Source organism: Anopheles merus, unplaced genomic scaffold, assembly GCF_017562075.2.
Source record: "Anopheles merus strain MAF unplaced genomic scaffold, AmerM5.1 LNR4000466, whole genome shotgun sequence".
NCBI lineage: Eukaryota > Metazoa > Arthropoda > Insecta > Diptera > Culicidae > Anopheles > Anopheles merus.
In genome coordinates, this window is record NW_024428046.1 from 2,329 (window position 1) to 14,399 (window position 12,071).

The 12,071-nt window shown below is 40.7% G+C and overlaps 2 protein-coding genes across 3 annotated transcripts; both read left to right on the forward strand.

The window, feature by feature from the left end:
• The first annotated feature begins 2,834 nt into the window (after positions 1-2,834).
• Positions 2,835-4,633, forward strand: LOC121602482 (probable serine/threonine-protein kinase DDB_G0280133). 2 transcript variants are annotated; one of them, XM_041931246.1, is made up of 2 exons: positions 2,835-2,857; positions 3,095-4,633. In XM_041931246.1, the coding sequence occupies exon 2, from the start codon at positions 3,101-3,103 to the stop codon at positions 4,265-4,267; it is 1,167 nt and encodes a 388-aa protein (XP_041787180.1). In that variant the 5' UTR covers positions 2,835-2,857; positions 3,095-3,100; the 3' UTR covers positions 4,268-4,633. The 2 variants fall into 2 exon arrangements, with proteins under 2 accessions (XP_041787180.1, XP_041787179.1); XM_041931245.1 differs by lacking the exon at positions 2,835-2,857 and adding an exon at positions 2,904-2,936.
• Positions 4,634-8,532: 3,899 nt separating this feature from the next.
• Positions 8,533-10,378, forward strand: LOC121602483 (bursicon). The gene is made up of 4 exons (XM_041931247.1): positions 8,533-8,809; positions 8,927-9,012; positions 9,488-9,500; positions 9,832-10,378. Exons 2-4 carry the CDS (start codon positions 8,927-8,929, stop codon positions 9,979-9,981), a joined length of 249 nt encoding a protein of 82 aa, XP_041787181.1. The 5' UTR covers positions 8,533-8,809; the 3' UTR covers positions 9,982-10,378.
• Positions 10,379-12,071: the final 1,693 nt, after the last annotated feature.

Consider the following 12,071-nt stretch of genomic DNA (forward strand, 5'->3'; position numbering starts at 1 on the left):
CAGATGGTTCAGTAGCTGCATTCCTACTTATTTCAATCGAACTGATACGTTCCAGCCTCTGTTGACACAAATCTATAATTTTTTATTGTTATTTTTTAGTTATAGGCGTGTTTTCTTGGAAAGCATAGCTAAGTAGTAACCTCTACAACGTGTTCATTGAATAACGTATAGATGTGCAGTGGATTAAAAAATTAGGGTGCTGCTAATACATATACAACATGTTTAGATCCAATCCCAATTGCTTACTTAAAAACATAATATTTTTGAAATGTTCACTTCTGCTTCAATCCAACTTCTGTTTTTTGTGCCCATAAATGTAAAATTGATCTACAAAAATATGATATCGCACGTGGTTCGAATTTCATTTCTACTCTTTTTTTCGACTTATGTTTCATACGTCAGGTAATAAGTAATAGATCTTCTTCTTCTTCTTTTGGCTCAACAACCGTTGCCGGTCAAGGCCTGCCTGTACCACACTATTTGTGGGTTTGGCTTTCATTGACTTATTGATCTCCCCATAGCAGGATAGTCAGTCCTACATATGGCGGCACGGTCCATTTGGGGCTTGAACCCATGACGGGCATGTTGTTAAGTCGTACGAGTTGACGACTGTACTACGAGACCGGCTAATAAGTAATAGATGCTTCGAACAATTTCAATGTAAATTTTCTCGGTCTTTAATTTTATGCGGGTCATTTCCAAAAACGCCATCAAAATTTTATTTTATTATCCTGAAACTGGTTTTGAAATATTAAATGGATTGGTATTTATGTATGAGACAATTGTTATTGTTGCGCCAAATATCAAATTTCAACAGTGAACACATCCCCTCATATAACCATTCCAAATGTGTAGTTCTTATATTCCGATCTATACTGTTATAGAACAGAATAGTTCAACACTGTTATAGCCTTTCCAGATCAATTAACTAAATTCACGTTTACTTGCAAACTACTTTATTTACTCTTGCCGCCCACATTTTTCAGATTTTGCTTCTAATTTGACGTGTCCCTAATTATAACCTGGTTATTCTTAATCAACACCGTAGTACGGTGATAGCATCACATGATAGATATCGTCATCACTCTTGATAGATACAGTCAGAATCTTTTCAGCCCTCTTGGGCACGCTACAGTAAGCATAGTTTCATTGTGAATTATTTGCAATTGATGCTGATCCGGCTAAATGCAGTGCGCACGGTTGTCTCACCTAACGCGCAATATGTTGCAGACATGTTGCGCAATGAACCATCTCTCCCTGTAGTGCTTTGTCCTGGAAGGACATCTTGAAATAAGTAGTTCTTCCCGCACGCGAGCAAATCGTTACAAATTCAATTTTAACTTTCAAGCCATCAACATCCGCTGTTTTCTCGCTCGGAATTTCAGCAAGGCTTTTTAGCATATGGCCGCTTAGGGTCTCTCGATTACATCCGCCTCTTATTGTCATGCGTTTTCCTTGTCCTGACTCAACCAATATTGCGGAGTAGTAGATTTGAGAGAGTAGTAGATTTGGGGCGGTCCCGTGGTACGTGGTCGTCAACTCGAACGACTCAATAACATGCCCGTGATGGGTTCAAGCCTAGAATGGACCGTCCGCCCATAGCAAGAATTGAATATCCGGCTATGTTTATTAAGTCTCGAAAGCCTGTATAGGCCGGCATGTCCCCGTAGGACGTTACGCCAAATAAAAGAAGATTTGAGGGAGTGTACATGTTCGACGTCCTGGGTATAGCGACCCGTTTTACAGGATATTATGTACCACACTTATCTGTCGATGACGACGGTGTATGTAGTACTCGAGGTGCGTAAGGTTAATACAGGGTTTTCCAGGAGTTCTCATAGCTGTGGGACACTTTATTGACTGCTTCTTACGTGAAATGAACTAAATGTAATGGAATTGGACTCTATAGCACCCTTGTTGGACAAATCCATAGGAATTTCCAATAAGAGCTGTCCAAAAAAGGTGCCATAGAGTCCAATTTCCATCATATGAAGTTCATTTCGCATAAGAAAGAGTCAAGGAAGTGTCTCACAACTATGAGAACCCCTGGAAAACCCTGTAAGCCAACTATACTGGCTTAATTATTGATTGATTTAATTGGAATATCAACCATTTCCCAATAAATTTAATTTGCATGGTTTCCAAACAGGATTTTTTTATATTGTCTTGAATATCTTGATTTATCATGGGAAGGGGTATGAGGTACGACACATCATCATCAGTATGCTAATTTGCGTCTTCAATTATAAAAAAAATCATTATATCCAATACCATGCGATTTCAAGTCGGTTTGTGCAAACAAAAAATCTAAGTAACCATTGCCCTAATTACCCGCGGGCTAGTAGTGGTGCATGGAGCAAGTCCTTTCGCAGCAACGCGCGTTGCTAAGAGAGCTCTGCTCTCACCGCTTTCTTTCTCTCTCTCGCTGAATGTTTACTCTCACGTCATTGTGGCGATTTTCGATTTTATATATAGTGAGATATCATACGTTTCCATCAGGTCTTCATGGTCTTACCTTTCACCTTACCCTTCATAGTGTTCATCTTTCCCATGTCAGGTGTCCGTCTTACCCGGACATTTCAAAATTGCCCAAAACACTTTTAAGTTCAACACATTGTGTAATAAAAAATGAGCATAAAATAATTTATGTACATTTTCATGGTCCCTATATTTTTAACATTTTCCTTAACGTTTCCGTCTTTAACTACCCTCCCCTATCATTAACCTATCATATTCATCTTATGTGGCGTTGCTTAACGTTTGCAAAACATTTTCTCTTCTGAGTTACTGTAAATATTTAAATTATCTACGAAGTTACCTCATTCTTTCTAAGGCATTTTTTCGAGCGTTGTTTTTGGTGTGTGTGATATAGGGGTCCGCAGTTCTTTAAAAAGTGGTGTCGTTCTGTGTTACACGATATGGATTTCGGCTTGATAGTTTGTTTGACTGCTTTACACATATTATTTATTTTTTATCCTATGATTTTATATATTCTTTGATTCATTCGTTCTATACAAACCATTTGTGCAAAAACCCTAACTATTAGCAATGTGCGTTGGTTAATCGCTATATTTGAAATTTCCTTTCCTTTCAGCATTCGATGATTTACTTCTTCCATCATTATGAACTCCCTGTCATCATACAGCAGGCGCAGCTGCAGCAGATCCTCATTCAATCGCGTAACGATCAGGCCCAAGCACAGCAGGGCGCTTTCCAACAGCAGCGTGCTCCACGTGCAAACACGGGCCAGCAGCAACAGCAGCAGCAAGGGCCTAATCGCCGCCCGACCCAGCGTCCCCAGGGATTGGCGGCAGCCGTTGCCCAAAACTACAACGTCCAGTGGACGAACTTGCTCCGCTTATGGAGAGGTCAGAACGATAACAACAACAACATTGGCGACATCCTGAACCGCTTGCCGCGCTACAGCCTGCACACGTTGAACGTAAACCACATTAATGGGCTGAATGCGTCGCTGCGCGACATTGCCCGCAACTCGATCCAGTATCTGCGCTCGAACCTGAACGTGGGCATGGCGATGCTGGGAGGAAACGCGGCCGTTAATCTGTACAACAACAATAACAACATGTTCGGGCCGCATCGCATTATACGGGCGGCCGTCGGGCTGGGGCACAATCGCAACCCCACGCTGCAGGACGTTCCGTTGAATGATGACGGTACGGACCGAGACCGGGATCCGCCCATCGATCGGCGCAGTAACTATCAGCGCAACTATGAGGAAAACAATTTCATTTTCCCCGAGGCGGTACTTACCACCCAGCAGCAGCAGCACCAGCAGCAGCAGCAGCAGCAGCAACAACACCAACAGTCGACGGAATCACAGTCCCACAGTCAGCGGGATGGTTCGTCCATTGTTGCGGGCAGCTTCAGCCCAGATGTGTCGGCGTCTTACCGAACCGCTTCGATCGACGATCGACAGCAAAAGACCCCGATCGACAGCATGTCACTGGCGCAGGACGCCAGCGATGCTCATCGCATGATCAACAAGCAGCAGCAGCAACAGCAGCATCCGTTGGACGTAACACCCGGGACTGCCATTGAAGTGCCAGTCGTTACCATCATGGAACGGGCGACGACCAGCGAAGCCGCTAGTCAACCACCAGCTGACAGTAGTCAAGATTCCAGCAGCAACAGTAGCAGTAGTAGAAGAGGGGTGACCGAAGCGATCGCCAATGTCGATGCGGACCAAACAACGCTGCGGAGGCGGCAGCAAACCGATCCAGCGAAACCGAACGAATCATCACTATAAAATTGGCAGACACTTCTGCACATCAGCGGCTCAGAAACCGAGAACGACGAGAAGCGCAAGCTCTCGCGTATGCGTGTGATGCTGATGTATTTCCGTATTGATGTTTCACCGATAGGTTTGATTTTCTGTTTGAGTCACTATGTTTTTATTTAAATGTTTCTTAATGCATTCAGAAAAGGGGTTTATTTATAAAACAGTTTAGACCGGGCCATGGTTAAGCCATGGGTTGAGAAAAGGGGCATCAGGAAAGGCTCCCGTGTTTTGTGCTTGTGATATGTGAAAGGGACAACTGACACGCTGCAGCTATTCGTGTGTATCCGTTACATTTGCAAATACCAATAAAAAGGAAAATGACTCTAAACACTACGCAAACGATCGTGGAGCGTTCGTGAATAAAAAGCAGTTGAGTTGCTACTTGCTGTTCACGATCATTTTGGAACAAAGTGCAAAGTGTTGTGAGTGAAAACGCGATGGCAAAACACACTCACTCACAGCACTCACACATGAATTGTACATACGGAGGCGATGAATGTGATGTTTTTTTTTATCATATTAAAGTATGTATATGTTTTATTATTATTTTTCATCTATAGATTTTGGTGAACGAAAGTGTAAATGAATTATTCGTGGGCGTACGTTTGCTTTCTTTGGTTTTGATCGGGGAAAATGGGAACATTTCACGCCCAACACGGGGATGTGGTACGAGATATTAGCAACCCCTTGTAGCCAGTTAGATGTCGGTGAAACCATACCCATTGGACCGGTCTACCGGTCCATCTTGTGGGTGGTAGGGGTTTGCGTTTGACATATTTTGTGAGTTCATAGTTTCTGGCCAAAATGCTCTCCCAAGCAACGTCCCCATTCCTCCCTTCCCTTTCATCAGACTACCCATATTGATAAAATTATTACGAAACAATGCCTAAACGAGCTTCATTTATTCAGCTTTCACAGTTCCCTAATACAGTGTTGGGTTAAACAATTGCAGGCAAATAAAAAAAAAAAAACAAGCAAGTCAACAACCAAAAGATGCTGCGTTACGTACTATCAATCGATATCACATGCTTCAAGTCAACGGTCAGCGGTAGACAACAACCTGACGGAGCAAATGAGACGTTGTTAATGAAATTTGGGAAGCCTTTTTTTATTGACATTTGCCGCGTGGGGAAGGAATTTTCTGACAATTCGAACAATGCTGGAATATTCTAAAAAATGACGTATATAAAAATCTAATTCTCAACGATTATGAGTGAGTATTTATTCGTTTTATTTGAATTTGCGTGATCATATTTTAATTTAGAACAAGGAAGAACGTCTTTTTTTATTTTTTATTTATTTTACCTTGAATAAGGATCGTGTCAAAGTAAATAAATAACTAGGGCTGTGTGACAATTCAATCGAAATGAAGGAAAAAAATCTTTCATTTGAGTTTTCTACCAAATTTACACCTCAATTCTGGTGTTAGAATGTTAATAAGTTTGCAAATTTTCTTCCTACGCAAAATAGTCTTGATGTACCACGCCCACAAGTGCTTAAGCGCTTTCTGAAAGAGGTAGTACTGATGATTTCTATGTTCTACTTTTGCGATTTCTTCTACATTGACCACTTCAATGTCTTGCAATCATGCTTAACATGTAATAACATACCGTACCATAACATGTCCACCGTCAGTTGAAATCTCCTTATTGAAAGCCATATTATGGATACCCATTAAATACAACTGGTGAACACTGACTTAAACAGTTGCCCCTACTAATCATCTTTGACACATTGTTTTCAATTTCAATTTCAATTTACTCGATTGTCAGCCTAGATAGGTTAAGCAATACTTATACCAATTGTTACCTAATCTATTACTAACTGTCGACTAAAAAGTGAAGAATTCTGAAAAAGTAAAAAAGTATTCTGGGGTAGTAACAATTAATAACAATCCTTGTAACGAAGATCATTAGAAAAGGTTATTGGATCCAAACACAGTACGACGATAAACCACGTTCAAAGTATTCCGCACTCTCAACTGTCGTGCAACTGAGGTGCAAGAAATTCCAGTGAGCCAAGGAGTGCCGGAGCATCAAAGCTCAAGAATTTTGGGAAATAAAGCGATCATATGCTGCATTACGTCACTTTGCCAGAGAATCAAGGCCTAAAATACGGCATCGAGTATCATAATCGGCCATATGGTGATTTGGTTGGACCTGCAAGCTGACAGGAAGCAATTCTCGTGAAACGCTTTTGCACATTTTTCACTCTTCTCGTCCAACCTAAGGGACCAAGGTCGCAAACAAGAGAAGAGCGATTGAGCATAACATTAGCAGATATCACCGCACATTTATTTTAACAAAGACTAAGATGGTTACTAGAACACCATTCGGAAAATTAACTTAGCTAATTTTGAAATACACGGCAATCATGCAAGCTGCTGTTAGTGAAGATTTTTTTTAATCATCAGCTTAAACCAGACGACCACGCGGAGGGAGAATTTCATGAATGTCACAAAGAAATCAAATAAACAAAAAAGATCTTGAGACACATCCTTGTGGGACACCAGATGTATTTGAAAAGACGGAAGAAATTGTCTCGCATTTCTGATTCACTGAGAAAAGACTTAAACCAAGCAACAATAGATGATGAAAAACTTAATTTATGGAGTTAGAGCAGTCGAAATTCATGAAGAACTGTATCAAATGCAGCTTTGAAGACCGTGTATACTGCGTCCACTTGATTACCATTTAAGTGCTGCTCTAATGAAGATAAATTCATGATTGCATTCATCATTTTTAGGATTTCATTTTACTGTGCACACTTTAGGAAATGTTGCGAATATGGAACCCAAAGGTAATCATGAGTGTCCCACTCATGTGTCACACAGTATAAAACTTTTTATACTTCATGTGCCACTTTTATAAGTGTTTCCCTGGCTGTTTCTTGTTTGTATTTAATCTAATTAGAGAAAAAAATCCTAAGCAATATTGAATTTTGGACAATCAGTGTAATCAAACAGTCAATGATAGTGCATTTAAATGTTTTTATCGTTTTGTTTATCCTTTTGCGGCTTTTGGTTATTTTGTTAGTCAGTTATAAATTTACATTTCCATCGTTACAAAATATATCTAAACTGTGCTGGGGGCCGCTTACAGTTCCTCGTGGCGAACGGACTAGCGTACCGTAACGTTCCTTTTCTTACAGAAAACTTGACAATACGGTACACTACACGAGCCCAGTACGTGTGAAGACTCTGATCTCTCTTCAGTTGTCGAATAAATCTTTCGCCTTTACGTGTGAAGAACATGTATCAAATAAGAAGATATGTTATCACTTATTTTTCACACCGTGAATCACATTTTTACTTTCATTTGTATTCGAAACATATAATCTGGACATATGCCGAGTGAAATAACATTATTTACCCTTGTCGCACTCAAACAAAGCGTATCAATAGTCTCATAATCAATTCACGTGTCTTAGCTATCCAGAATTCTCCGTCCTGATTCAATTTTAGTTGAATGCAATGCTTTTTGAATTGCGTATCGCTACGATTTGAATGTAATATCGAAACAAATATACCAATAACTGCATTTCTAACAGATAAGGCAGAAACGCGTTCCACTATCTGCTGTTGTTGATTTAATTTACAAACCATTACTGTTGGGACGTCTTGAAAACAATACTTGTTCGCATTACTACCGGTAGTAATTCCACACGAATTATCAAGAATTCCACAAAATGAAAACAACAGGCAGGTTTGATTGAATTAGCCACATTCGTTCCTGAATTCTTACCTTACTGCCACATAATTGGTACCTTTCAATACAGTAATAATCGAAGAAAATGGAAAGCAACTTACAGCGCATCGAGTGGATTTGCCCAATGCTTCCCCTCCCGGGTTAATGTTGCGGTATGATGGAGGACATACTTTTAACATTTTGGCTCGCAGCGGGAAGGCAATCGGTTCAATTTACATTGTATGCTGCCGGCTATGCTTGCTTGTGATCGCTAAACAGGATGTTAAATGTCGACTCACACAATCAAACACAATATCCAGCTCGAGCATTATGTGTTGTTCGTTGATGGAAAAATGCTATTATTTGTGTGTTGTTCGCAGCGGTCGCAAAAGGGAATGGGCGTGTTGCCATTGCCGAGCCTCGCTGAGCCTCGTGCTGTGCCCCACAAAGCATTACCCCTCCGGGCGACGGTATGGAGTTGATGCTGTTTTCCACTATTTCGAACGAATTATAAATACCCTAATGCACGGTACGGTAAACCATCAGTACTCGAACAGATCGCTTGGGATACGGGGTAAATCTGGTTACATTGAGCACATACCGTTGGATCACATTTGACTGAGTGCTTTCAACGGCAGTGAAGGCGGATTCTATTTTAATAGATTTGTGGATGTGAAGATTGGAAGATTATTTTCCAAAGATTTATTGCGAAAGTTAGAAGTTATTCTTCCGGAGGTCCGCTTCCCTCCGCAAACGTCTACCATACAGCGCCACATACACTTGCATAAGTGGCAAGCACATTGAATTACCTGCCAATCTAACGGTGAGTGCGATTTGAGCAATATTTAATACCTATTTCATTCAAATAGCCATCAAAACGTGAAAAAGAACGTTTCAAACGTACCTTATTTTTTCTTTCTATTTTCCATTTTCGAAAAAGATGAAATCGACCTTCCTGGTGGTGTTGGAGCTGGCGTTCTTCCTTCTGCCCGGACGCGTTCTCTACGCCCAGAAGGATAGCGGTAAGTAGGGATGAAACTTCTGTGCCCTGTTTGGTTCAACCGGGTCGCAGCCAAGGTGAGATTGGAGGTATATTACTCACAAACAACCTTGCCAGTTAGCAGAAGCAAGGGAGAAACCCCAAGCTCCGATAAAGCAATGCATCGGCTGACCGAAATGAAGCCCCGTGGCCTTTTCGGTTGGCAAATGTGGTGCTGAATTTATGGCGCACGCTCTTCCTCTTGCTCGAACGGCGACAAAAAACGATTTTACACTGAGATTGGTTTATCCTGGCTCTGGTTTGCTGGGGGGAGGGGTTTGGTTAGGGTCTGGTGTGGTTCGTTTGGTTTGGTTTGTCGGATGACTTCGTCTGGAAGCTGGTGAATGGACAACCGTTACCATGGTGGACGGAACAGCAGTGGGTAAGTAGGCGACGCTCATCTCTTTCGCTTTTGGTTAAGCGTTTTGCTGCTTTTTTCTTCTCACATCTACCATAGAACAGCTGGACAAGAACGGTACGTAGCGTTAATTGCATATTATGAGTTGTTTATGACGAAATAAAAGCAGATTGCAAAAGTGAAATGTATAAAAAGCTAAATAAATGAATATCCAGTTAGCAGCGCACACTCAAGCTAGCCAAATCTTGGTTTAAATGTAACACCTGCATGTCGATGTGTATTAATGTTAGAGATATAGCATGTTACTACTTTACCACATACAAAGCGAAGATAGGTAGATTTATTTTTTGTAATTTTCCATATCATACATTTTTTTGTCTTAAACTCCCGTAACGACCCTCCTCCCCCTCCTTCATCCCGAATATTCCCCTACCGCTCCTTCCCCTAGGTGTCGACGAAAGCACCGCTGGAGTGTATGTGCCGACCGTGCACCGGCATCGAGGACGCGAACGTCATTCCCCAAGAGCTGACGTCCTTTGCCGACGAGGGTACACTGACCGGCTACTTCCAGAAGTCGCACTACAAATCCATCGAATAAGTCACACGTTGCGTCGGAAACGAAAGCTTCAAAACTCACCCTTCACAGTGTGATTCTACGTCAAGAGGGCTAAAGGGTTCGAGGATGATAGGTTCGATACGTCCGAGACTTATCCGTTTACTAGGAGAAAAATAGATGTGTTCAATCGTGTAGATCTGCTAAGCTGCTAACAGATAGGAAAAGATTCGCGTTAAAAGTCATCCGGTGGGAACTGTGGGATATTGGGATATTTGAACCAACAAAAAATTAAACTCATAGAATAGTAATTAACGCTCATTTTACGACAAAAACCACCAGTATCTTATAGCAGTGTAGCTGCAATAGAATGAGATTGTATGGTGCCATTGATGTTGTTTTAGAGAATAGTTCCAATAAATCTGAATCTGTAGAATTAATACGAAATGCCGAACTCAAAAGTCAGACGTTCTGTTGTTTTATTTTATCATTATAACAAATATATTATTGAAGGATTTTTGTTACATACTCAACAACGCAATGTTACAAAGCGACACTAGTTTCATAATCACCTAGGCGTACAGGAGGTTTTGAAAGCCTCTGACTACGATGAACTGCTACTTCTTTCCTTTCAGTGTTGGCAATAAAGTCAGGCATTAGTTTCAAATTATGAAAACTTTCTTCTTCCGTATTTCCAGCAATCCCAACCGATCTGCTCCTATTACCAATATTCGTTCTTTCTACACTTTCAATATTCTCAGTCGATGCATTGAAATAATCGTTACAACTTTTTGAATGTTGAACAGCTTACTTAATATTACAATCAGTTTCGCTAATCGATTCCGTTAGCATCATTTTTTAGTTAAAATATACGAGAATGCGATGCGATACGATGATTTGATATTAATTCCTCAATTATCGTTTCCTCATTTATTAAAAAAAAATGGACTGGCTGGCATCATCGGCTAGCTGTAGAAAAAAAAAACTAAGCGAGATAATGTCTTTCCATGAACATCCCTTGAAAAGTAATCATTATCAGGCTTACTTGTAAAAATAAGTCTACGCCCTTGCAAGCTGCCTTTCATCAGTTCTCCGGAATTTTCGACATGGCGGACGAAGACATGCGTGTAAGCATGTTTATTGTTTATTGTTTAATTGTTTATTACTTGTTCAATGGATAACAATGGATCCGTGTGAATGTTCTTAAGTGCAATATTAGTTTATGATAAGTAGAAAGATCATCTTAAATATTCGTTTCTAAGGCTGGTTTTAAAGGATTGCACTGAGGATCCAAAATCAAACAAATAACGAATTTCATTGATCACCCTAATCATGGAGTTGAGGGGGTTTCTAGATCCATATCCAGTTCGACTACGGTTCAGGGCAAGTAACGGACGAGAACGCAGCTTAACAGCAGGCGCGAGTTAGCACATCGACATCAAACTGCTAATGCGGCGGGTTGAATAACTTGGGTGTCGATATGCTGATCGATATATGCATATCGATCCCGTTAGCCGACCGGCAAAAGCGTTGGTAACAAATAATGGAAAATAAAGGCAGTTGGTTTCTAGCACTCAAAAGGTCCACTTCTTTCTAGCTTCGAAGAAAGAAAAATAACTGGCGCCCGAATAGGGACCTGAAGAAGTTAAACGGGAAGTGTATAAGTCAAAAAAAAATCCTAACATTAACAGTAGTTAAATCTATGGTCTATGGTCTATGGTCTATGGTCAAAGGAGCCATTATTAAGACAAAGCGAATTTTGGGACACCGTGGTAAACACCCGATTGCTGCCAGCAGGCCCCCAGTAGTCGAAAGGAATAAAAGGAAACCCTGCTGTAGCTGCCCAACTTTCCCCCGCGGAAAACTTCATCAATAGAGATCAACTCAAAATTATTGTAAGTATTCAAACAAAAAAATCCGAAATAAGCATATTTTGGTGAACAATACAAAGCCTCGGTTTAATTAGTGATCGGTGAATTATAATTGTGACAGTGTAAAGTAAAGTGGAAGCTAAAAAACAAATATGACCAATCCCAACTCCGAAATTGTTCTACGATCTTTTGTAGAGATGGGGAAAACCCCTGACTTTTTGAGGGACGTTCCAATTTTTGACGGAAACCCAAACGAACTGATGA

Excerpts from the sequence above, each read along its gene's own strand:
- LOC121602483 (XM_041931247.1), top strand. The coding sequence starts at position 8,927 with ATGAAATCGACCTTCCTGGTGGTGTTGGAGCTGGCGTTCTTCCTTCTG.